The sequence below is a fragment of the Amblyomma americanum genome, chromosome 4 (assembly GCF_052857255.1).
Source record: "Amblyomma americanum isolate KBUSLIRL-KWMA chromosome 4, ASM5285725v1, whole genome shotgun sequence".
NCBI classification, from domain to species: Eukaryota; Metazoa; Arthropoda; class Arachnida; order Ixodida; family Ixodidae; genus Amblyomma; species Amblyomma americanum.
The window spans coordinates 189,516,186-189,543,097 of record NC_135500.1 but is presented as its reverse complement, the minus strand read 5'-3'; the positions used below and the strand labels follow the sequence as shown (position 1 = coordinate 189,543,097).

The following is a 26,912-nucleotide window of genomic DNA, read 5'->3' as shown; positions in this document are numbered from 1 at the left end:
CCCGGTGGAGCGGTTAGACCTCGTGAAGTACTGCTTTCGCATTAAAAGGAGAAACACCAAAGAGCCAAGGCATAATGCAATGCATAAAATCGGCGCACTTTAAACGACAGCTAGTCGCGCTTGTGAAAAATAAAACTGGAACTAAATTCAGCAGGCCGTGCAACGAGCCAGAAATACAGATGAATTGATAATGGTATAGATAATTCTATATCTAAAAGTGAAATAAATAACCATTAAACGCCACATATACGTTCCGAAACGAGGAAAATTGTAGGGGGTTTCAAAAGAACGCATTGTTCTAATGGGCCGAACGAAGTCTCATTGAGCACAAAGCATTCCGGAGCTGGCTGGAAGTGCAAACGCTGATAGCCAGCTCATTCCTGAGGAAACCCGAGGAAAAACACTCCCGCAAAGGTCAACGGGGTCGTTACCGTTCTGAAATTCTTGAAACCCCATTTCAGAGCCCGCTGCAGAAGTAATGATGCCCCAGCTGACTACTGAATAAAGAAAAAATACCACAGTTAAAAATGAATTCAAATCGTAAACATACTTGCGCTTACTAGAATTCGCACCTTTTCGGTGTTACAGCGTATAGCATTTCAGAGTTACGCATCCGTGTCGGAGTCGCGACCATTTCTGCGAGCTCACCCCTCTTTACTTGAACTGATCGTAAATAATGACTGCAATGGCTCTGAGCCACGGCGCCAAAAGCGCGTAACGATAAAGACAAAACCCATCAAGACGCGCAAGCTTTCCTCACTTAAACATTCAACGTCCGTCGTTTCACTTTATCGTCCTCGGGGTACTTCTCCCATAAACGCACGCACACAAAAAAAAAACAGTTTTAAACTTGGTGCGAAAAACCACATCGCGCGCCCTTCTGCATTGTATTGCAAGCCTCATATCAGACCAGGACCGTTGCAGCAAATACATTTCCGCCAATTGCTAATGCGTCATTTCGTTTTTTTTTATCGCTTTTTTATTATTTTTCGTGAAGACCACCTCATTTCACCGACCACCCACAACGCAGCTGAAAAGCGCGCGAAGCCGTCGCCATCATATAAATCCGCGGTGCCCGCCGCTCCGGAATTCGTTTCCGCGGAAATGATCCCTTCTCGCCGACCCATTCGTCCGCAAAAGTGTATGCGCCGCGTTTCGGTCTCGTAAAAGGTCGGCCGGCGGCTGTCTTGTTGCGCGCCGATAGCGGCTACGGCTGTGGGTGCGCACAGCTGGCTGTGGGTGCGCACAGCTGGCTGCTGCCATGGCAACGGGTGATACATAACTCGCGGGTCATCCTGAGGCACTACAGGCTACGAACGCAAACGGCGGAAGACACGTTTCCGCAAACTGACGCTGACTTATTTCTCACCCCAAACTGCAACCAATCAGTCAATACGTTTGGTTAATGGGGGTTTCAACGTCCCAAAGCGACTCAAGCTACGAGGGACGCCGTAGTGGAGGGCTCCGGAAATCTCGACCACCTGGGGTTCTTTAACGCGCACTGACATCGCACAGTACACGCGCCTCTAGAATTTCGTCTCCAGCGAAATTCGACCACGGCGGGCGAGAAATACGTTCGAACCATTTTCAAGATCAATAAATTTGACATGCAAGCATGTACCTCCAGGACCAAAGGCACTATAGAGAGGAGTCGTTAAGAGCGAAGAAGCTTAGGCACTGTAATTAATTGTGTCGTCCTCCATCAAGCGTCCACGTTGGCAGGCTTCGCCAGAAAGCTTTGATGGAATGAAACAAAATAAAACTCTGAAACTTAACGTTCTCCCGTCGGTGATGAAGGACGCTCAGTCTGGCAACGCGCAACAGCCTGCGCACATGAGCAACCTCAACAACCTGTACACGGGAGAACCTGTACGGCGTTTTCGCTGAAAGAGGACTATACTGCTAACGCATCAAAAATACCTCCCCCCCCCCCCCCCCAGGAATTCAGTCGTTTTTTTTTTCATTACTTTTCAAAATAAAGCTCGTATCCCCCTTCAGCGTTATGGCCAACCGTGTGAAGCCGAAATTAAGTTCCTTTTAAAAGAAAACAAAAAATAGTTCACGCTTCCTCAACGTATGCGCTCCACTGAAAACGAAAGCAGGCACCCAGCTTTCCAAGCCTACTCGCCAGACACACGCACGCAGTCGCGTCGACTAAAATCTCCCAGCGAGCCATATAAGCGCTCACGGCGCGTCTGGAAATTTCCTAGCCGAGGCACATTCACGGGCCCGTTCAATACCCGGACGAAGCCAATAATCACCTTTTGTCCGCCACCTGGAAGGCCCCGGATACGGCGGAGACCAAAGCAGAAGCAAATCGAACTCCAGCAGTAAAAAAAAAAAAGAAAAGAGGGCGTGAAAGGCAAACTTTCTCTACGTCCTTTCATCCAAGTCCTTTCGCGTTCCCGTCCGCATGTCACGCTACAACTCCGTCTCATTCGGCCTCTCCTATCTTCCACGGCTGTTCTGTCAATATCTGCCTACGTCTCTCCCTCGCATTGTCTGCAGTTCTCGTGACACCCCAGATGCACCGCATTTCCCCCACTTCGATGCTGCACACACACTTGCCATTCATTCAGTGCTGCAACTTCAGTTAAGCGCAATCCCGCCAGAGGGATCTCCGGAAATCCTTCTGGGGCTGTCCCGAAGCCCCCGCAGACTGGTCGGAGGCGGCACAGACTGCGCCCACGTACGCGCGGATCTGTGCCTCCACTCGCCTGTTACGCCTCCCCTGCTCATCCCCTCCACTGAGAACGCCTCGCTGCTGCGTAACTTCGGCACTCTCTCTTTCCCTCTCTCGCTCTCGCCTCTCACGATCGGACCGTTCCGTGTTTAATCCCCCATTGATCGCTCGCAAAAACATCTGCGGCCCAAGGCGCGCTGGAGACGACAGTTCCGGACGGCGGTGGCGCGCGCCGAACTATAAATAAACAAACACGCAAATTAGCGGCCGGCCAGGCAAAATGCTCGCACACGCTTGAAGCGGCCGCTCACGCGCGGCGCTGCGTTCATCAGCTCAATGCGGAGAAGAAAAAAACAGTGAGAAAATCAACAACAAATAGAAGAAGCACAGAAGGGGATGGGAAAGAAACGATGGAAGCGTGTAGGGGCTGAGCTCTGCAGGCTGCCCTTCGCGAAACGCTCAGCACCGACGAAAACAACAGCCCCGGCAGGAACGATCCCGCGTATTTCGCAGCACGCAGGGGAGGGCAATTTAGATGCAGCGGCCCCGCGCAGTGATTGCAGCTCCCAGCCGATGCTCGCGAGAGATGCGCCAGCGGCCCGGCGTTATAACAAACGCCCGGCAGAAGGTCATAATGGCAAGGGACCGTACAAATAAAAGACTGCAAGAAAGAAGAAAAAAAAGAGAGTGTCAGGATAGCCTCTCCGGTCCCCCTTTTTTTCTGGGCACAGCGTCATGCCGGCATATCCCCACAGGCAGTGTTTACGGACGGCACATCAAGCTCTGCGGGCGGTCTCGGAGTTGCTCCCATGGCGACGGGAAGAAAGGCGGTGCATTAAAAGCGTGCCGCTTTGATCGAGTATATTGACCACCGACGCTCACCTCCAAAACGTGACGTTATGCCGAAGACCCAGAGGGGCGAAATGAAGGTCATAGTAACACAGTGTGGTCACCGAGACGCGTGTGAAGTTTAGTCGCCCGGGCTACGCCCCGGTTAGCCACTTTTTCATCGTCCGTAAACGCTTGACAATGAACGGGCAGAAATGGGGGAGGTCCCGAACAAAAGGAGACCACGCCTTTCCTTCGCTGACACTAGCGCTTTTTTCTCATGAACTGTCAAGCGTTTAAGAACGACGACTTCCCCCAGTGACAGCGGTCAAATGGCGCCGCCTTGAAAGTGGACTGTGCATCAAGATTAGTTAGGCTAGGCGGTCTCGTCGTTCCGATGCTCACCGCCGGAGGGCCAAAAAAAGAAAAAGAAATACGCGTATTTAGAACAAACAATTCAAGAAACAAACAAAATGCGTTACCGACAACGAACGTCAGGCGGACAAAGTAGTGGGTCAGAAATAAGCATAAAATAAAGGTGCGCAGCGATCTAAATCATAAATGCTTCACAAACGCAATGCGTTTATTCTGCAGTTGATATCTGATTATCATGCGACAGCATCCCTCAATGTTTCAAAAAGCCTTCATCATTTTATAAAATAATTATTCCGCAGGAGTACAAAAAAAAGAGAGAGAGAAACAGAGAACCGGACGCACGCGCCCCCTATTTTTCTCTTTCTTCCTCCGCAGATCACGCGCTATGTATTTTTTATAAGGAAGGACCATCAACTAGCCCAATTTTCAGCTTTCGTTTCAAACGTATTCAATGATACATGTCAGTACACGCGGGCTTCTACGACCAGATCATACTACTCTTCTGACGTGCGTACTAACGAAGAAATACAAGGGTCCAAAAGTTGACCGCTATCCTACGGGGCAAGATATGTCCAACTTCATTCAAACCAAACTGACACTGTACTTTTCAGAGATCCAAGTCGGAGGCATAACTGACAGACAACGAACGCAATCTCCTCCCGAAAAAAAGTGATCATAGGGGGGAAAATGAAAAAAAGTTCATAGCTCTTTGCCTCTTCAGCTCTTTTCGGGAAGAAATGAAAGCGATGTAGACCCTCTCTCCCTCCTTTACGGTATACTCTGACGTTAGCGGCAACACTACTTAACCCGGCGAAAGCCGCCTATGCCAGTAGTATCGCCGTGAAATTCCACAGAAAGTCTCAGTTAATGCTCCCTTTGTCTCCCTCCCTCTTTTCATCTTAAGCATACTGTAGACTAAATAAATCGGAGCCGTCGGATCGTCAAGCGAACAAAAAACCGACCTGTCAAAACCAGACCGAAACCGATGTCCGCGAGCAGCCACTAGCACGAAACGGCGCGGACCGCCTACTTCAGCTTCCCGAATAAAGCGTATCTGACGGAATAAGTGAAACCCGATGAACTGACGACCAAACTTCTCCCGCCAATCCATCAGGCGAGGCGATTACGCCTCCGCTCGCGCTTCGGTCGGAGATGTTGATCGAAGGGGGGCGGGTTTCCAGACATCGCACGAAACCGTTAACTTAGCAGAGACGTGGCTCGCTTCGAATTCTTTTGGAGAATGCGCAAAAAACTTTAAATCACCCGCACGATCGATGTCTCTAGACACGAGAGCCAATGTATAAACCGCTAACCAAGACAAACGCAGTCGCGTTAAAGGCGATTTTCACCACGGATTCACATGGATGAGCGCCGGCAACGGTAGTAATTACGATGATGAAAAGATAGCGATTCCATAACGTTACACTTCAGCGCTGACGACACAGTAAAGAATTGTGTTTGATATCGATGTCACCCGTCCCGTCAACTGCAAACGCCGAAAAGAAGTGCGGATCAAGACAACGATCCGAACCTTCTTAAACGTTCCTGTGGCCTCGGAAAGAAACTACATAAGCCCCAACACTCCGCCGCAATGACACTGGTGGATAAAACAATGAAAATATCAAGTCTTACCTGAGATGTACTGCAATTTTTAAAAATAAGCTCTTTTGAGTGAGAAAGGCGCTTTTTATGGCATAGCATTGTCAGCGGTGCAGCACACCAGGATGCAGCTAAGACGTGAACTAGTAGGCTGGTTAACTAATATTGAATAGTTTAGTATTTAACTACTACCACTTGTCTCCTTACTTTTTGAGGAGCGTGCAGCCCACCTTAGGTAATATAAATATCAGTTTTTAGAATTTCGACAACGCAGATACCCTCGGCGCTGTACGCCACAAAATTTTGGTTATTTTGACAAGTTACGCACACTGGAGGGGTTACTTTGCCTGTAAGCCTCTCGAAGCGCATGGGTTTTTGCGTGACGTAGCAAAATTTGGTCAAATGTTTAGGAGAATCCCCCAATGTGGAGTAAATTTGTAATAGGCCAAAATTTGTTGGGCCACAGAGCCCAGGGTAACTGCGTTTATGAAATTCTAAAAACTGTTATGGATATTACTGAAGGTGGGCTACATGGCTCTCAATAAATAAGGAGACTAACAGGAATAATTAAAAAGCTAACAATTCAATATTAGCTAACCAGCCTAACTATTAGCATTTATTAGCTGTATTCTGATGTGCTGCAGCACTGACAGCGCTATGAAAAAAAAAAGAAAGCGGTACTTCTAACTTAAAAAGCATATTTTCAAAGGCTGCCGAACATCTTAGGTGAAACAAGTATAGATACAGGCTGAAGTAAAGATGAGACTCAGTTGGGGCGGCTATTAAACTGCACACGGTCACAGAAAATTCACCGACGCAGCACTGGCGTCTAAGAAGGGCAGCTCCCTCTCTTTTTCCCTTTCATTTTAGTTGCAAAATACAACATCTGGATATACAATCGGTCACAAGACAGCCCAGAAACACTCGCCCGGCACGCATTCACCCAAACCTCGCATGGTGCTGCGCCCGCTGCTCAGGTGTCCCTGACATCCGTGCGCGACTTTTGGCAAAAAAATTTTACGCCATTGCGTAAAGCCAAACCTCTGTCACAATATGACCAGACGTTCGGCATCGAACAAGAAGAGCAGAGAAGAACCGGGACTTTGTTGCGCTCGAGGCCAATGAAAAAAAGAAACGAAAGGAAGGGTGGCAGTGACGCACCTGTGAGCCGCTGCGCCCTGAGTTTTCGCCACCAGCACTCGGCCCGGGCGCGCTTGCCGCCCACCAGGCGCTCGCTGAAGCTCCTCACGAAGCGGTGGTTCATCAGGGCAGCCACCCAGGCCACCGAGCCCCGGGGCGAGCTGCTCGCGCGCGGCTGCTGCTCGGGGCCCGGAGAAGACGCGTCGTCCTCGTCGCGGCCCGAAGAAGACGGCGGCGTGCGGGGTCGGGACTGCGACTCCGAGTAGCGGTCTCCGTCGTCGGACGCTCGGTCGCTCTTGGGCCAGCACCCGCTGCGACGGCTGCGGGACGCCGGTTGCTCCTCGGGGCTCCGGGGCAGCGATGAGTCGCGCCGGTCCCCCACGGAGGCCGGCACCGTCAGGCCGCCACCGCTCTCGCTGCGCGGCCGACCCGACGGTGGAGTGGTGTTGGCTGAAGTCGCCAGGACGCCTGTCTTCGGTGTCGCGCTCGAGTGCAGAGAAGGGAGCGAGCGGTCCCTGTCGTCTCCCGTCGTCGTGCCGCGATTTCAGAGCGGAGGGGATAGCGAGTCTTCTCTCGGGCTTAGTTGAGCACACTAATCGTCCGAAGTAAGGTCAAGCAGCCGCAAAGTATTGCTTCGTCTCGCTCAAAAGTTAGCTCGTGCCCAGGCTTCGCTACCCTGGTCGTCGCTGTCGATGCGTCTTGAAAGGGAAAGAGAGCGAAAGACTGGGGAAGACGGAGTTCACACTGAGCGACGACAAGACTCTGAGACGGCCGGCGTGGAAAGCACCTCCACGACAGCTCCTGGCAAATCAAAATGCTACGCTGAGCACTGCTACAAGCGATGAGACGGAACGAAGGCAAAAGGGCTTCGAAGCAGCGCTGAAAGTGTCGCTGGGAGCAAGCTGGAAGGCTCTTCTCCAAAATGCAATGTCCTTCCGGTTCTCCTCTTGAGCAAGTAGTAACGAAAGCTTCTGAGAGTTTTAAAAGGTGGAAGCTTCCTGGCGTCGGCTTTCGTGCGGATCGCGTAGGATTTGGGAACAGCCAACTCGGCCTTACGGGCGCCTCTCCATGTCTTGTTGGACGCTTATGGTTCGGTTATGGACGCTTATGGACGCTCGCGCTGTGCTCGCAAATAAACAGCAAATCTGCAACAAACTTATACTGCCGTGGCTTCTCTTCGAACTGCCACAGTTTCTTCCAGCCTAACATCGCATACGTCGGCCAGCCACGGGTAATCCACCAATCACCTCGCAAGCATCAGGAGCGGAGTAGGCACCTCACTCGACCTTGAAAGCAAACTCGCGCTGCCGCGACGCAGAAGCGCACGACGCAAATCCAAGCGGCGAAGCTGTGAAAATAAACGGAGGCAGCGGGCGCGAAGGCGCTCTGCCGCGCACTTGGATGTCCCGCGCAGTCGGCATCTCCTCTCTCCCCAAGTGAACGGGCGCACACCGGCGATTAGCCGGAAGCCACTGCGATGCCGCTCTTATCTACTGTCCGTGGTCGACAAGAGATGCCTTCTCCACAGCACGCCTTAGTCGAAGGGGTTATTCAGAGGGTCACTGTCCAGACCATCCTCGGATGGGGTCGTTCGATGTTGAGAGGTCTCCAGTGCAGGCCGGTGCAGCTCGAAGCATTGCAGTCGTCTCAAGGCGATCATCTCTCGAGGTGCACGCGACACAACGGCCGTCAGTCGCCCTTTGCTTCGGCGAGTAAGGAGAAGAAAAAGAAAAGGAACAAAGCAAAAGCAGCAACTAGGAAGCGTAGTGTCTTCCGGAACAAACTTTCCGCTCTCTTTCTCCCTTCGTCCCAGCGCCGGAGAGCGGCGCGTGCGAGCTGCTCGGCTGCTCCGGGAGTAAATACAACCAGCGCGCGCTGTGCTCCGATGCGCAGAGCGGTGGGCCCGCCTGCCGCGCCGGCGCGCTTGGCTCGCGGTTGCGCCCGACGCCGCCAGGCGGGGCCACTTGCGCAGGCCTCGGTCTCGGCGCAGAGAGAGGGCCGCGCCACGAATGGAAAAAATTAAAAAGATGCCGAGGAAAAGAAGCGCTGGGCTAGACAGAGATAGGGAGAAACGAAAAAAAAAAGGGGGGGGGGGGGTGAAGCCAGATCAAAGGAGTGCTAAAGCCCGGGGATCCAGGGGGACATTTAGGTTTTCCCCAAAGCGGGAACCAAGAAAAAGCTTGACGCTGAGAGTGAAAGCACGGGCTAGAAGGTGAAAGCATGGAAAAAAGAGACGCCGTGCATATCGTCGTTGCCGCACTTCTGCGTATACGGTTTAAAATACTGACCCTCTCCTTCGACCACGAAACTACACAAATCAGTCCCGCTTTTCCGGGTGGAAACACTGCAAACCAGCCCCCTTTGTACATTCCTGCGCTACGTATTCGGATTCCGAAGCTGCAAACAAAACGCAGAATAGTCAGACCCTCTTCGGGCACATTTGAAAGCGATGCCAAACGTCGTGAAGGACGACACGAAATTTATCAAAATCTGAAACTGAGCACCGAATGAACACCGATAGATGCCTTCTCACCTCACCCGCGGCTTGCACCGACCGAAAACCGCGCAACTGATTCGCCTCGGGCACACGTTTCGGGCCCTATACGATGACAGCTTAATGCGCCGTCCATTACCGATGATGAAACGCTGCCTTTCGCAAGGGGACTCGGCTAGTTATTCCCATCAAACGAAGAAGGCTAGGCGAGGCATTCCACATTGCTGAAAAGGTTATGCACTATGTTTCGATCTCCGCGCACTCGATACGTTTCCTGCAACGCTGAGTTGGTTCAAACGCAGGTTTACAGCGGCACAAACGGAGTAGCTGAAATTCACCGAGTATTGGCCCGCGGATAAGAACTGCCGAGAACACACAAGGCGAAAGGAAAAAAACATTACGCCAGAGAATATTAGAACAGAAAACTGAGCGAGCTGGCGTGGGCTCATATTTAAACCTAAAATAGAGAACTTTATTACACCCGACATTCCTTTCCACAACACAGACGCCCTCGATGTACAACAGAAAAAAAAAACGCTAGGACAGAACAGCACTCAGTATATTTGTCACGGGGTCGCAGATAGGAGACTACAGAAACATTAAACCAAAGATCTACGTCTGAACGTTGTCCAGAGGGACGGCGATCGCTTCCGATGCAATGAAAGCTATGGGGGTTCTCGACAAACAAAGCACGCTTTTGTCTGTGTCGCCACCAGTGTGTACCCAGAGAACCTGCCCAAAAAGTGAGTTAGGACCCTCCCAAGCGATCGAAGCAGAAGGCCCCATACGTTGCACAGTCCTTTTCCTTGTTTTCCGTCAAGAAAAGAAACATGGACATCGAAAGGGACGCAGAAGAAATCTCAATGAAAGCAGTTCGCCGCCTCCAAACCTCCAAAGTGCAGGCAGGACGAAATCGGTCAAGACAAGCAGGAGCCGAGAAACATGCGGAGCAAAACAAAACAAACAGGGCAATCACAAGCAAACAAAAAAAAAACAATTTCACTTCGATTGAAGGCTATTTCGCGGCCAGCGCTGTAAAAAAAAAACGAGAACACGTGGCGGGGTCTCCACAAAACCTATGTGTGCGAACTTTGCGGCTCTTTCTAGTAAGTAAAAAGCAGACGGTATGGTTTAAGTAAAGCAATCATGCGAAGAAAGCCACTTCAGACGCACCGCAGGAGTCCATTAGCGGTGAGAAGAAAAAACAATGCCGCAAACGGGTCGTCGTCATTGTTTTCGAAAGCCCCGCACCCACCGCAGACATCCCAATTCGAATTGCCTATTCTCCGGCCGATAGCGCAGAGAGCAATGAAATTAGCAGCGATCCATGTCTTAAACCGCAGTTCGCGTCATGCAGTGTTCCAGTATCGATTGTGATCGTTGATGACGACAGAGCGAGGAAACAGGGAATGCTGACAGGAATCAGTTCAAACAGTACACGGGCCGCCTTCATGTTTAGTGACAAGCTATGAGACTGAAATGAGAATGTGTGCGCCCCAAGTTAGAAAAAAAAAATTACGACTCCAATGTCCGAAACAACGCGCCCTCGAAGACGAGGAAAAAGTACTATTTCACTAACAGCAGACATGACTCAGTAGTTTGTAGCTGCTCAAGGCGACCGCGATGGCTCTGCGGTTAGGCAGCCTGCTCCAGAGCCCTAGTTCGCAGGATCAAAACCAGGTCAAGGCGGCCGTATTTAGACGTGGGTGAAGTGAGAAAAAAAGACCCCCCCCCCCCCTCCCCGCTCGTGCTCTGCAATGTCAGTGCGCGCTAGCGAACCTCATGTGGCGAAAGTTAACCCCGGTCCCTCTGGTGTAGTGTCCTTCATAGCTCCACGAGCAGCTTTGAGAATACAAACCCTACACTGCGTACCAAAACTGACTATTTGACTAGAACTGCACAAGGTGGGGCCGAAGACCTATTTCCAAGCCTTTGAGCCTCGAGAATCCGAGCGCTGGGCTAGGGGAAAAGTTGTGCCCAATGCATCACCGGTGGATACCCGGCGCCATTGGCACACATACAATAATACCAAGCAGCCTGAACGCTTGCGTGCCAATAGTACACTAGCGGCATGTGCTAATCCGCGGCGGCCATCGAAAACGAGTCGCGATGAAATAGAAGGCGTGCGGCCGCACAGGTACGGCAATTTCTCCGCGTCGACGAGAAAACTCGACACCCCAGATGCGCCTAACGCGAACTCGCCAAAATATTCAGCGAATCAATCTGGCACAAGGCGTCAGCGCGCGCTCCAAACCCGATCCACGGCGCAGGAATAGGACGATTGAAGCCTCGGCACAGGGACCGGGATCGTATAGGCAAGTGCGCACGGCGGAGCCGCCGAACAAATTAGAAATCGGCGGCCGGCTCGGCCGAGGCGCGAATGAATCCGAAGGCGAAAATAACACCGGATCAATACCTCCCCACGAGAGCTCACGGTAGAGGAGGCACCGCTACGAAATTCCGGTGGGCGTAGTCAGTCACCTTAGCGAGTACAGTCGAACAGCACACACAAAAAAAAGCTGCGGTTCAACTACTGCTGAATCTAGTTAGAGAGCGAAAGCTGCAGTGTGTCGGGTAAGATGACGCGGCTTGGCCTGTAACGTTGAGTGTGTTCCGCACACTGGATAGGCAACGCGCCTACCCTGGCAGGTGACGGTTAAATTAATGGTCGATCGCGAGAGGTTGATCACACAATGAACACTGCGGCTCAGTGGCTTAGCTCGGCTATGCCAGGATATACGTAGCGGAAGCTAAGGCCTAGCATGGTTAGCCTTGGTTAATCTTGATTGCAAGTCCAGGTTAGTCTGGTTGTCTAGCTATGTTGTTGTCGCATTAAAGACGACACAACTGTGGTTACGGCGCACGCGAGCTCTCCTTTTCAATCATCCGACATGTTATCAGGCATGCGACACAGCTGTCGAAGCGAGCGGAGGCGAGCGCAACGACGAGTAACGCGGTGCGACGTCATACCAAACGGCGGCGGCGGCGAGCCGCGCGGTGTGACGTCATGCCAGATGGCGCGGCGAGCGCGCAAAGCACAGTAACCGTCTCACATATCTCGGTGGGCACCCGAATTGCGCCGTAAAGGAAGGGATAAAGGAGAGAGAGAAAGAATAAAGAGGAAACAAAATTGAAAGTTGAATTTCGAGGAAAGGCGCGGCGCTGCGCAGCGGCGGAACACCTGTGATTCGGTGCTACTAGTGGCGCATGCGCAGTTGCGACTAGGGAGCGAGAGGGAGAGAGAAATGCTCCGTGTGTCGTCACTGCTCCTCGCGCATGCGCAGCACGGCTGTCCAGGAATCACGCGAAACTGCTCAACCTGCGGCCAGTAAGGCTTTCGCTTTAAAAATTAAGGGGTAAAACAATGCGAGAACGAACGCATCGAAGGAATGAATTAACCATGACCATTTCGCCTGCAATTGCGCGCTTCTCTAGCCCACGGCCTTCTCCGACACCGCTGTCTCCCTCTTATCATTCCCGTCGCTCAGTTATCTCACTAATCTCAGCATCAGTGCTGATCCAATCTCTCTATTCCTTCGCAGCAGCGGAACGGTTTTTTCTCTACCTATGCGTTCAGAAGTATCCGAATCTATTTCAAGAAAGAAAATATTGGTACATTTTTATCCACTCTTCTCTTTTTCAAACAGGCCAAGTTCGCGCTGAGTCGTGATTCAGGCTTGCTGAGCTCAACGCCGACCCACGTGGCGCAACCACGCCGGGAGAGGAACTGAGCACGGTTCGGCTTCTTTTTTTCCCCACTGGAGGAGACAGCCTCCTGTTTACCCAGGGACCACAGCGCGCTGATCACGCGCGGCGGCACAGCGCGAAACCGACGAAGTGGGCGACTCGCCGATCAATCTCTCCCTAATCTCCAAGACGCGCCAAGCCCCACGACTCGCACCGACAAGCGCGCAGTAACCGAACGAAAGCGGCACTGAACGCGGCAAGCAAAGCGTTCGAGGGAAATGCCGCGTCGGACTATAACACACAAAGACCGGAGCTTAAAAGATCGAGAATCGTTTGTTTACCGCGGCCTCCCCACAAAAACTCACAAAGGAGGGAGTTAGGGGGGAAGGAGGCGTTCTGGCAGAGATAATGGATTTTATCTCCGGGTGGACCGAAAGCCTGGAACCATGAGTCAGAGTCGACGCTCTAATATTAAACGCACTCGGCATCCCCGGTAACGAGGTTTTTTGATGGATCAGAGCAGCGCATAGCGAAGCGCTGCGCACTGATGCAACGCAAACATAAGTAGATTGCGAATTAGGCAGCACCTCGACCACCACAGTAATTTATTTCGTGACGAAACAAGATCGAAGAGTGCTCCTATGAGAAGTAAAAATAAGTAACGGTTTCTGAAAACTTTCCTGCGTCATGCAGCAGCGCCTCTCCAATCCAAGGCGAAAAAAAAAAAACTTCTGCCGCATTAAAACACGACGACAAGTTTTACTGAAACGAGGGATTTATATTTTGTCCAGATAAAATAAAAGTGTCCTCTGGGTTTGTTCTGAATTACTGCTCCCAAACTTCAGCCTGTCTAACAAAGAAATGACGCAAACAAATTAATTCCACTCCCAACTTTAAAGCTTACCTGAATATTTGATAACGCAAGTTTTCTCGTCATTATGCAACTTGTTAAGCAAACTGTGAAAGAAAAATGAGCGAAGCATAGAGGGGGTGGGTGCCTTTGTGAACAACCTAAAGCAAGTGTCAGCAACGATTAAATAAACGCACACGGTCATAATGGTTTTTCACTAAAAGAGAGTTCAAAAAGCAGCACAATCACACTGCGAAAAGTTATCAAGACAAAACGGAGCGCACGATAGCACGAATCAAAAAGTGAGAAATAAAAAAGGGACTACGCAACACGAGACGCAATCAGCCGCACAGAAGACGGGGGCGTCTGCCTCTACGCTTAGACAACGTGGTTTTAAGCGCGACTTCTGGTGTCCCCATCAAGCCAGCGATGACAAAATCTCGCCCGTGTGAATACACGAGAACTCCCGTTCCCGAAAACGTGATTCCACTAGCCTCAGGATCATTGCAAGCGAAATTTACACAACCGTTCTCGCAACGCCAGCAGTTTGGTGGCTTTATAGTTTCTGAAACGAAAAAGCAAAAAGCCGGCACAAATAAATCAAACATATTTTCGCTTTGCTGCCAAGAAACGATTAAAAGAAAGCCTGCATAAATTTTTTTTTCTCTCGTTTAAGGATGCAAATGCGTCAAGTATCTATTGGTTTCTAAAGATGCGCAGAGTGCCCCCAGGTGTTCCATAGTCAACTGATGTTCGTCACAGAGAGGGCTGCACTTCTAACGTGCCCCGCATGCCGGCTGTGCGTCGGTCACACATGGCTACATCATCTTTCCAATTTTTCGAGACATGAAACGCAAATAAAGTGGACGTCACCGCCGCCTGTCAGTGGGAGCTAGAACCCTCAGGGAGGCGCGCGGGCTCAACGACACCATCGAACTAACACGCGAAAGTGAAAGCTGTCTGCAATGTTGACAGAAAGAGCGCCGAGATGAATGTGAAGGTCACATGACGGCAATGACGTACGCCGTCTGCGTGTCAAATAAAGTGCTTTCGTGATGCAAGTGAGTGCGTATGTCCTTCCAAGATATACTCTGCAAAAGAAATCCAAAAATAGCAGCCCACCAAGGCGAAGTGGAAATAAAAAGTTAATACTCCAGAATGTCAGCGTCCACAGACCGAGAACAGCTAGTACGATCAAACAAACAACACTATAAATGCAACACCGTTGCCTATCAAGCGAAACACCGAGGAGCTATGCCAACTGACAAGACAACTGCACACACACGCCCGAAAAGTCGACTGTACCAGATGAACGATCTTGCAGAGAGTGCCTTTCAGGTCGTTCACGCAAAACGAACTATTCCAGGACCACTCAAAACTGCACGCAAAAAAAAAAGTCCGAAATAAAAGAGCGAAACACGATACAGCGCACGAGAAACTGCTCCTCAAAACAACAACAAAAAAGGGGGGTGGGAACACAAAACTGGGGCTCCGTTCGGCGGAAAAGACCTTTATTTCAATCGAAGGCAATTCCCTCGCAATCCGTCAAACTCCTGCCAGCATTTCTATTGTCCGGTGGGCCTACGCGTGGGCGCGACTTGCCGAACCACTCACGCCACATTTCGCCCCAACACGCGGCGGTCGAGACGCGCAAAAGAACACAAAGAGAACAGAAAGAGGAGCCCAATAAGGAGACGCGCAGGCGAAGCACAAAGAACAAGCCCGCGACGAGACACGAGCACGCGAAGCAACCAGACCCGCTGGAAGGAAGCACAGGAGAGAAAAGAATAACACTCGACCCGGCTCCGAAGAACTACTGCCTATATCGAGCGGGAAAACTAAGAGAGCATTTCGTGCCACTCAGTCCACTCCCGGCGCGTGCTGGAGCAGCAGTCGCCAGAGTTACGCCGGGAATGCAGCACGCGCGCGCTCGCAGAGAAGAGAGCCCTTCGCCGAGCCGTCGGAAAAGGGTCCCGGCGAAACACGCGTCGACATGCATAATGCATAGCCGCTTTGCCGAACGCTTTCACGGGGGCTCTCACGCTGGTAACCCAATACGCACTTCGCTGCGCCGATCGTATGAATAACCCTCGGTATATTCCATCCCAGCGCCCGGCGCGACGGCCGGCTGCTGCAACGCCCTACAGCCGCCGCGCATTATTGGGCACGGCTTGTCCGTGGGCCACGCGCCGGTGCTCGCTGCCCTGGAATTCGCCGTTCCGTCCACGCAGCTCGCACGCGCCGATTTCTGTTACGTAACTGTACGCGCAGCTGACGTTGGCTGACGCAGCCGCCAAAGAAGAAGCGAATCAGCGTCCTGTTCCTCCGTAACACGCGGGTATATTGTTAGCAAACCAGTACCGCGCTAACACGTTCGGTGTTTGCAGGATTCTCCACGCCTACTCGCCGGCGAGTAGATGACGATGTTAACAAAGATGAACAAAGAGTTCAAACTGCTTTACGTTAACTACGTCTGCGCTTAACTGCGGTAAATGACGGCTTGTTTTCATCTCGGTTCTCTGCTTTTTCGAAACTATGTTATGCCGCAAAGCACCCACAAACAGATCGACAGAGGCGAAAAACTTTGTATAACCCGACATCGTGATCATGTGCTTTATGCTGGCTGCGCCTCTCGACGCCCTGGAGGCGCATTTGTGCATTTGGCGACCTCGGCCCATGGCATTTGCACGAGTAGAAAATGTTTCGTTATCGTAATTTTTTCAAAGCAGCGTGCTGCATACAAGCATATTGAATTAGTAGTCGTTCCAGCGAGTCCAGGCGACTTTCTGTAGGAAAACAGACGCCAAAACAATGCCCTCGTCATCTCAAGCGCGCAAAACATAAAGGACCACGCAATATTCGAGGCGTGTTAGGCGCATTCACTCATACAATATGCACTGTTGCACTGCCCCTGCACTTCGTAAAGTCCCTTTCATCATGTAAATTAGCAACTCATGCTGTCATTCAAACTGTCATAAATGCGTCGTAGTTTGTACCTACGTCGCGCAGAAACTTAATTCACGTTGCAATTCGCCTACATTCGATTGACATACTTTTCTAGGTGCGAACTGAACGTGCTTTATATTTTAACATTCTTTTGTATTTTATTACCTTTCCGTTCCTTTATTTTTAGTCCCTTTTGTACGCGCTTATGCGACTGATCTTAAACAACGCCGTGCTTCAAGCCATAGAGATTCGCTGCACATAATAATCCTGTTTCTCTGTTTTAGTCTTCTTCTCCTCCTTTTTTCCACGACATTCCGGATAATTCCGCTTTCCTGGACGGTTTATAAGCTTCCGTTGTGTCTAAAGCACACAGCTCTCCAAATTGGCAATGTTGAAGACCGTAAGACTCCAATTTTCCCGCACCCTGTCGCGAATCATACTGGCCTGCTTACGTTTGCTTCAGCGGCGTATGCTGAGGACTTAAACTCAAATTTCCGCCGCGATAATGAGTTTTCAAGTGACGAGCCGCCACCAAATAGACTCCTTCAGAGCACGCGCCGCTCCATAAAACCTACACCATAGTTTCTAGCATGTATCCACGCCCGCAAGACGGCAAACTGTAACGTCGGTAAAATAGCTGCAAACCAAAACACGTTTTTACGTCAATCAATGTCATCAGGACCTGTTCCCAGGGTCCACAGAAAACATATCCTGCCTACTAACAAAAAAGAGTTCTACACGTGCGACAACTTGCAGTTAATGCACACGTGCCTGCAAAACCGAGACAAAAGAGGTAATAATAGAAGGGCCCATCGAAATCTCGCACCCCTGCCAGCTCTATCACTCGTTTCAGACTTCGCCTTATTTGTCACATCACCTTCGCGCTCACAGATGTCAACACATTAAACCACATCCATGGGCTGTATTTCTTCCACGAGGGGAGATGATAATGCGGTCATATGCGCACCGTCAGCTGCGAAGACAGAGAACAAAAAGCACTGCGCGTGCCACACTGGGTGTGTCTCTGCAGCTTCCACCACGCCAACTACCTTGAGAGGACAGCGCAAGCATAAAAAATTAACAGACGCGATGATGAAAGATGACTGTAAACATCTTTGACGCGAAGGCCATCCGAGATTGAATTATTTTGACGATGGGCCATATCGCACATGTGCTAAAGATTAACCTCTCTTATAGGAACTAACGATCGGCTATATTGCATATGTGAAAAAAATTAACCTCTATTGTACAGACTGCGGTTTTATGAAGGCCACACTAAGTGCTTCCAGCTTATACGTGATGAACACTGCGAATACCAAAAAAAAAAATAACATTTCCCCTGCAAAGGGTGCACCGCCGCAAAGCGATGTATGCCAAGGGAAAGCCAACAATGCAGGCGCCGAAGCGCGAAAATGCTGCCTCCAAAAATCTTCATCGCTCAATGTTACTATCATGATAATAGAGACATTTAGAATAGGGTGACACTATCAGTTAAAGGCACAGAGGAACAGCGAGGGGCCAGAGCGCAGGCTCAGGACAATAACCGGAGAAAGGGGAGCTATTGTCCTGCGCCTGCGCTATGGCCCCCCTCTATTCCCATATGCCCCTAACCAACAGCGTCATACTATTCTAAAGGTCCCCATTGACTACCACGTTGCTTTAGGTTTCCCAACCGCACCTAAGTTCGCGTCCACAGTTCTTTCTTCTTTTTCTCGTTTTAAGATAACTACGACTCCAGCATGTTTGAAATAAAATACGCCACAGAGATCAAATTAAAAAATGAAAATTGATTTTGAGGAAAGGGAATGATGCAGTAACTGTCACATATCTCGGTGGACACCGGAAGCCCGCCGTAAAGGAAGGAATAAAGGAGGGATTGGAAGAAGAACGATAGAAAGGGGTACCCCAGTGGAGGCCTCCAGAATAATTTCGGGCACCTTTAACGTGCAAAGCCAACAGCTGTTACTGGTGCAACTTCCTATGGCCTGAACGAGTACAAATCCCCCGAAAGTGTGTCGAAAAGCGTCAGAACGATCTGTTAGGAGAAATACAGAATTAGTAGTATAAGAAAATAAACTTGGCTGGTCACGCTCTTGCGCCAAAAGCACTGGCGATTTGCGTCCGAAACAAAACGCGCGCACATTTGAGCGCACATCGGACAGATCCCATTTCCGTTGCCTCGCCATCTCCTCGAGCACAGCGGGAGACCTCGGCTGCCTTGTTCCCGACGCAGCAACACAGCCGTCGATATCTGCAACCCGTGTGCTGGGACAGGAAGTCGACCCTCTTGACAGATGCCCGCCGTCCCCGTTAACGATGAGCGCCACAAAAGAAAGCACATGGAGCGAACGGAGACACGTCTCCCGAGAGAGAGAGAGAGAGAGAAAGAAAGCTAAGAATGGCACCGGATATCGGTAACGCTGCAAAGGCCTGGCGCCGAATCGAAGACGCCTCGCGCACTATGAATGTTACCAGTGGCTTCTCTTTGCTGTTCAGCTGTAGTGGCACTATGCACTTTTCTTTCTGTCGAAGTCTCTAATGAAGTCCCTTATCGCTACTTGGGGTAGCGAAAACATTTCTCCGCCAGATAGAACTCCAAAAAGTCAAGGCTTATATGCAGGGTGTTCGCGGGTAGACTGAGCATTGTTCAAAAATAGCCTTCACAAGATAAAATGACGATTACTTCGCGATTATAACGACAGCATTGGTGGACGTCTTAAAACTTGCGAGAGAAGTCGATTACTAAAGTAAATAACAAAAATCTGCTAAATAACTATTTATTTTAGCAACAAGGCTTTTGGTTGCAATTAGGAAATCGTGGCGGGCCATTAGGGCACCCGACATCAATTATCATGTGTGGAAAAATGTAACTGCCCTTGTCGCTACGACGCCAGATTTTTCGGGCGTGAAGACGCATCCAGTGGGCGCGCGGCGGCTTCGCAGCCCGCATATAGTAACGCCCGCGGGTTTACGTAGCTCGCAGCGGACCCATCAGACTCCTATAGCTCTTCCCCTCTGCCTCGAGCAGGCCGAATTCATTACAGCCGACAATACATTTCATGCAATTAATTACATAATGGGAAATAACATTCCTGCGCATCCAATAATTGATCTTGGATGTCCTCATGGCCCGCCACAATTCTCTAATTGCAACCAAGTGCCTGAGTGCCAAAGTTTAAAAGTTATTTAGTAAATTTTAGTTAACTATCCTGGTAATGAACTTATGTCACACATTCTATGGCGTCGACGAATGTCATGGTCATAATCGCAAAATAATCATAATTTTGTCTCCAAAAGACTATATTTGGCAACTACTTAATTCCTTCCCGCGAAAACACTGTATAACTTAACCAATACCAGCTACCCCACACGTCTGCTCTACTACAGTTACTTTCGGTTTGACCCCCAAGTTGAGGTACCATAACAGAAACTAAAGCCAGCAGCCAACAATTAATCTCACGTACGAGCCAGTGCACACAACGGAGCGGGCAGTACTCAGCAATCACGCTGCTTCAGCTACGTGAAAGTAACGTTTGTGCCAGAAGTCGTTTTATGAGGAAAAAAAATAAAATCCTTTCAAAGCTGCACGAAAAGACACTGGCCTAGAGAAGAGACTACACACGAGCGCTGTGTGTCGTCCCTTCCTACGTCCGTGCCTTACCGCGCTGGTTTCAAGTAAATTCCCACCAACTCGCCACAAGCTTCTACGTTGGCTAAAAAATAAAATGCCTAAGCACTCACCAGGCATGATGGAGCTGGGTAAAAGTATGTGCCTCAAATTTTCTTATCACCACATCATCCCAGTAAACCTCCCCTAAGGCTTTTCTTCGTCATTTTTCACCAGTCACCGTCGTCGACAGTAGCGGCAACAGCACCAGCCAGGTTATGCCTTCTGCAAGACAAAGGCCTCTCGCACTGACCGCAAATAGCCGTGCCCCACCCCAGCTGCGCCCACTGAATCCTCTGCCACCGCCTGCTATTTCTACCCCCTTGGAGTCTAGATAATCCCTTTCCTTGCAATACCCATCGAATCCTCAGTCATACTTTCAAGACTAAAAAAGAAACTACCATCTGCGTCAGCGGGGTTTTCTGCGTAGGCAACAGAGCAAGACGCACGGTACTCCCGATGCCCGTGACCAGTATAGCTTGCCCGCCAACGTGTAATACAACGCAACGAGTACCTAACGTAACGCTAACCAAGAGAAGCGTAGGAGGCCGAGCGCGGTGCCCAGGCAAAGCATATCCTACCTAACCCTGTACATGCACAGCCTTAGTTTCGCTTATTACGGTTTAAATCCGTCCAGTTTCTGCTTCAAGAGGTCGTGACTTTCCATGCGACAGAAGACTGGAAAAACCCAGTAATGCAACATCCAGCGAGGAAAAAACCAAAACAGTTATCCTTCTTGCGTGCGAGTGCAACAGCACACTGCGTCCGTCCCGCTGTTTTTATAATCCGCCAGACGAACCAACATTCCCTCTGCGCTTACCTGCAACGTCATGCATTATTTAAGACACCGCGAGTTGTAGTTTGCCTCGTTTTTTATCCGGCTGCTTTTTCATTTTTGCTCTCCATCTAGTGCGAGCGCTAACTTTAGCAACATAATAGAGTCCAGGATAATTGAATGTCGTTGCAGTCCTGGGGAATGCAGATAACCTCCGCAGTGAAACATGTATTAAAAAAAAAGGATATCTGAGCCGGCATTAAAACGAAAATGCTGGACGCCATTACCAGGATGAATCTCGCTCGCTCATCTGGGCTAATCCAAAATGATACAGAAAGGTTCGTCGCAGAGGCGACACAAATTCTTGCCAAAGATTTTCACCCACAACTGTGTTAGCGGTTGCTATTTTTGTTTGTATTGTTTTATAATGCTGACCAATGCAGCCAGATCGCGAACACGTCCGACAAACTCTCGTTTCAAACTGACCGTTTCATTTATTATTATTATTATTATTATTATTATTATTATTATTATTATTATTATTATTATTATTATTATTATTATTATTATTATTATTATTATAAATTTGCACAGTTAACGACGCTATCAACACACATTCAAAACAGAGTGTTGAAAAGACGCTTTAAAGCATCCCCGCGGTACTTTTTAGTTCGGATAATGCTCAGAACTTGCAGCCAGTTCAATTTGTGCATCTTCGACAAGCACAGTAACACCCTGCTAGTAACAGGTGTGCGACCAGGTTTTCAGTAATCCGGATAAGATTCTGATTTCATTACTCAGGCAATTCGATGTAGCTGCTATCCAGAGAAATAATTCGTTCTATCTCAAGATCGTTTCTGAAAATCCGCCCTTTGCTCCTCTTTCGCTGCCTTCAATTTTTTTATTGTGTTTCCTTCCCAAGATAGACTGGAGCTGAGACAGTTAAAAATATAGTTAAACTCCAACAGCTTAGGGTCTATCATCCCAATTTGCCTTCAAATCTGAGCATCTGGTGCAGTTTCTTGTCCTAGGCGACCGATAACAAATTTCTTAGACACCACTCACCTCACGACTCTGATATAAAAGACGTTTGAGGTAGTGACGAATATTTCAGGACATTTTTGTTTCGTAAAATACGGTTTACACCTAACTAGAGGCTGACAGGTGCACTGATGAAAAGGCCAGTCCCGCCTTGCATATGTACTTTAAATACAGCGGCTACGGCCAATAAGGTTGCGTGAAAAACAAAGGAAAGCGGGCATAAGACGAAACTACGGCCGTGCTGGAACACCTTAGCAAAAGCCGCGCTCCAAAAGTAGAACAGTCCACTGTCGTCTGTTGGCTGGTGTTCAAATGTTTTCTTGGCCATTTATTTATACCGAAATACTTTGCAGTGTCAGCTCTCGCATTTAACTTCAGCTAGTTAGTTATACGACCCTTAATTCATCGAGCACCCGTCACTTCTTCACCGCTTCGCCAAAAATGTGACAGATGCCAAGGGGCAGGTTTCCCTCGCCCAATGAAAGTCTAAAGTCGATATAAACTTCCCGCGCACTACGCAAGTCAGGCTGACATTTCACTCGATTCCCGTTCAAACAAAGAAGCGGCTGCTATATTTTTTGCGCCTACTCTGAGGCTTTATATCGAGCTGCAAAGCAAAACGTCGCGGAAGTGCTTGCTAGTTTTCACTACAACCAACCCGCAACACAAGAAAATGCTGACAAACTTAATGCTCGAGAAGTGCGCCGACATTTGACAGCAGACAAGACAAAATTCCTGTCGACAACTCCGTAAGGGTGCCCTCGAGCAGAATCGGTGACGCAGTCTGCTCAACGGACCCCGAAACTTCAAATTGTTTTGTCAATTATAACGAGAACAGAAAAACGGCGCGATAGAAGCGCCCTCTCTGAGTATTTTGCTCTCTTTTTTTTTTCCTCCTGTTGACAAGTCCAACAAAGACTGTCTCCTTTGTCTCGCAAACAATAGCACTCGAAGCCCGCCGAGATATTTCTTCAGAGACGTAAAGGCTTTTGAGTCTGCTTCCGTAACAAACCTATTTCCGAAACAGCGGCAAGAAATGCTACTTATGATTATTCGCAGCAAGAATAGTCTCACTCCCTTGTCCAAGTCTTCCCGATTTTCGATCTGATTCCAAAGATAGGAAAGAGGATGGTCAGCTTTCCCCGCCAGACAGGGGTCCTTTATTTATCTCATTTCTCTTGAGCATCCATGATAGCCGCGTCAGAAGGCGTGCCTCGCAACATAGAGTTTCTTGCTATTAACTAGAGGGAAAGCTGGCGGCACTGCACCTGAACCTCCATAGGCGCGCAAAGCATCATGGGCCGATGAGCTACTCGGTGTGGGACAGTAGGTCTTTTCAGGAACACAGAGTGGCGTTACAGAGATTTCCCATTCCGTAGCCACGGTGCGCTCAGCGCGCAGACGATTTCGGCGTAAAAGTAGTACGCAAAAGCCATAGTAGCGAAAGCGCAACAGCACACGACGCCAATAAAAGATTTTTGTTTGCCGAAATGCTGCGGAAAAACCTTTTAAAATGTTGAAGAGAAAAATTTTTTTCAAAAACACCTCTTTTTAAAAGTGCGCCTGTTAAGCACGACATATTGGCTTTTGTGGTCTGCACTGCTCGGCCAATAGAAGAGCAAGCCATCGCTTATTTTGGGCAAACTTTGCATTTACGTGCTTTTCTGCTCGTTTGTTGCGATTTATAGACAGGATATTGAATTATAGGACATTCTTGATTATCGAACAACGTTTGTTTTTTCCCTATTTTATGGCCAAAAGTTGTAGTTCTGCAGTCGGTAGCTCTCCGGCCCGTGATGCTTAGAGCGCCCATGGTGGCACAGGTGGTCTCGAGGAAGCTCCGTGCAGACTCCCATAGGCGGGGCGCCAGCTTTCCCTCTAGTTAATAGTAAGAAACTCTATGCCTCGCAAGGCTGCTCCAGCGCACGGAGCAGATACAAATATAGACAAATACTGTTAGTCTTTAACCTGTGTCGCCGGAAACCTTACTATCATTCTTCGTTTTCTTCGTGAAAGAGTAAGCGGTACCTTGCTTCTCGCATAAGAGGGTTTTCTTCACGAGGCAGAAGAATCGAAACTTCTCCAGGTCGACACGCGCCGCCCAGGGCCAGCACACGCTCAACGCCACGCACTCGCGTTTCATACGTGAGTATACTTCTCTATAGCAACCATTTCGACAACAGCGATACTAAAGACAAAGCAAGATACATTTCCCGTGCAACCGAAAGGCGCAGTGAAACCGCGGTGCGCGCGTCGGCACGGAATTCGGTACCCGTGCCACTCAATTCTTTACGACGCTTTCCACCAGTAAAGAAGCTCAGAAAAGGACCCGGGCCCGTTTTTAGCCGGGAGCGATCGCGAGAAACGGGCACGAAAAAAAAAAAGAGCGCAGGGTCACGCGCTTTGCGGTCGGTGCGGAGAAAACGAAGGGAGTCGGGTACCCTTGACGCACTGTCGCTTCGAACGAGGACAGATTTAAGGAGCAAAAGGGAGAATGAATTAAGCGCAGAGCAGGAAACAAAGCAGGCAGCCACATACCTTTGATGTCTTTCGCTGACTGCGACCTCGCCTGAAGGAAGGCCTGAAAGTAAAAGGAAAAAAATAGTAAGCCGTCTTCTCGAGAAACAGCGGTATCGAGAACGACGGGGGAAAAAAAAAGAAGGATCAAAGAAAACGATGGCACTAATACAACGTAGTTCTGCCAGTCACTGGTCTGCTATGGGTAAACAGATCGATGCAAGCGCCTCTCTCTCTCTCTTTCTCTTTATCTCTCTGTCGCAGCATCTTTTACGTGAAGTTCGATTAAAGATAACACAACCCAGCTAAGACAAAAGATACTGATCTTTTAAAAAAAAATCTCGTTGCACACAGTGGTGTGGCAAAGCCTGGGGGAAGGACACGACTATTCGCCTCGCAATGAAGAGCCCACAACCGCTTCCGGAGACTGGTTAAGAGAAAGAAGGCACGGAAAATGGAAGCTAACCTCCACATTTGCGTCCAACTTTAAAACAAAAAATTCGTGAAGCGCGACTGCAGTCGACAGTGCGAAAGTTCAGAAAAATATATAAGGCGGACAGAAAGGAGATCGACGGTGGGACTCCCCCGAAAAATAGCGACTTTGGGACCTCACGGGTGGACAAATAATTCATGATTAAGACGGGCGGAAAAGCAAAACTGACACGCTGATGCTTAATAACGGTACCAGACGAGGCCTCATAATGACGGAATAAAATGAGAGAGCATACAGTTAACAGTGCCTTCGCTGCGTGCTAATTATTCTAGATCAGCAGCCCGCAACTTGCGACGAAACCTGCGGCCATATACGAGAGTTTCACGTGAGTGGCAGTTCAGACAGGAAGGATGGCAGCTGCTTGCCAGGAGATAAGTCGCAAACGCGCATAAAGCATCGCAAAGCGGCACAGATTCGTTTTACTCGTTCATATGAAAAAAAAAAGGCCAAAAACGGGGCAGCCGAGTTTCAGCTAAACTGACCGAACTAAACCGCTGCGTACTCAGTAACCCTACCCCGCGCAATCATGACATTAACATGGACGCAGCGAGGAACGTTCACCGCGAGAAAACGAATTGCAGCTTCGAGTTCGCAAGCATTCTCGCGGAAAAGTAAGGACACAACGGCAAAGGGGAAAAAACAAAACAGCAAACAAAGAGAATAATCTTCTCAGAGGAAAAACATTCGCACCGGCACCTGAGTAAAGCAGGACACCAGCAACCACAGCTCCAGACAGGAATACGGTTCCATTACGTAAAAAATAAACCAGCACGCCGCGTGAAAGGGCGTTCGGGCACCCCGGGATAGATGACGCGTCCGACGGATAGCGAGCGTGACGGCGACACTGGAGAGAAGGATTACCCCTAATTGAAAAAAGCACTAACGAGCGATCGCCGACGAGAGAGCCTTGTCCGGCAAATCTCTCGCCGGCACTGGAACGGGATCGAGCTGGCGTTGTTGCACCTACACTCTAGTCGAAAGGGCAGGCGGACCCGAAAACAAAAAGATGTGGCCCGGAGCGCGCCTCGCAATTCCAGAGAATGCGCGGTGGCACCACCCGCTTTGAGTGGCGTCTTCAAAGGGCAGTGCAAACACGCTCCGGCAGACAAGATTTCACTCGTGTCTGCGACCTTCGTTCGTCTCTCAACGGAATCCCAACGTGCACTACCTAAACAAACACACGCGCGCACGCACGCACGACCGCGCCCCAGGTCAAACACGCGCACGTGCAAACACAAAGACACGCCGCATTGTCTCGCAAATGCGAAGCGGGACAACGTTTCTATGCGGGCGTTCCGGAGCACTGGACAGCGCTTCTAATTCAGGGCTCGGAGGACGATCAGAGGACAGAGACTACAGAAGCGCCGACCCGGGCCGTGACGTCAGGTATTTGCATAAGGGTTCGAGGGAGGGGGGGCACAGGCGTGGGGACGGCCATGCAGCGCCTAACGCGGGGGTGACCTCAAACACTTAACGGCAGACAAGCACGGAGAAGAGACACCCGAACGCCGGCGCAAAACATTCGCTTTATCCTCGCCGGACAATCGAAATCTCAGGCGACGCCGGAGCACACTGGACGTCGCGACCCCGACCCCGCGCTAATGCTTGCTGCGCGTGGTGTACGCTTTCAGTCGGAGGATTCCCCTGGCCGCAGCCGAATTCGAGCACCCATGAGGAGCGAGCGACGCATGGCGTGGAGCTTACGGCAAAACTTCGTTCCGGCCCTCTTTCACTCCGTTGTAAGCCGGGCGAAGCAATTCGATGCACTGTAACAAACGGCCGAGCGCGCAAGTCACCTAATGCTTCGTCCGAAAGCT

General features: G+C 49.9%; 1 protein-coding gene across 1 annotated transcript in view; it reads right to left on the bottom strand.

Moving 5' to 3' along the window:
* cv-c (RhoGTPase activating protein) overlaps positions 1 to 26,912 on the bottom strand; it is a 307,048-nt gene that overhangs the window by 227,275 nt on the left and 52,861 nt on the right. Inside the window, 1 exon segment of the mRNA XM_077663993.1 lies at positions 24,624 to 24,666. Within this exon segment, the coding sequence (XP_077520119.1) occupies positions 24,624 to 24,666 (43 nt within the window).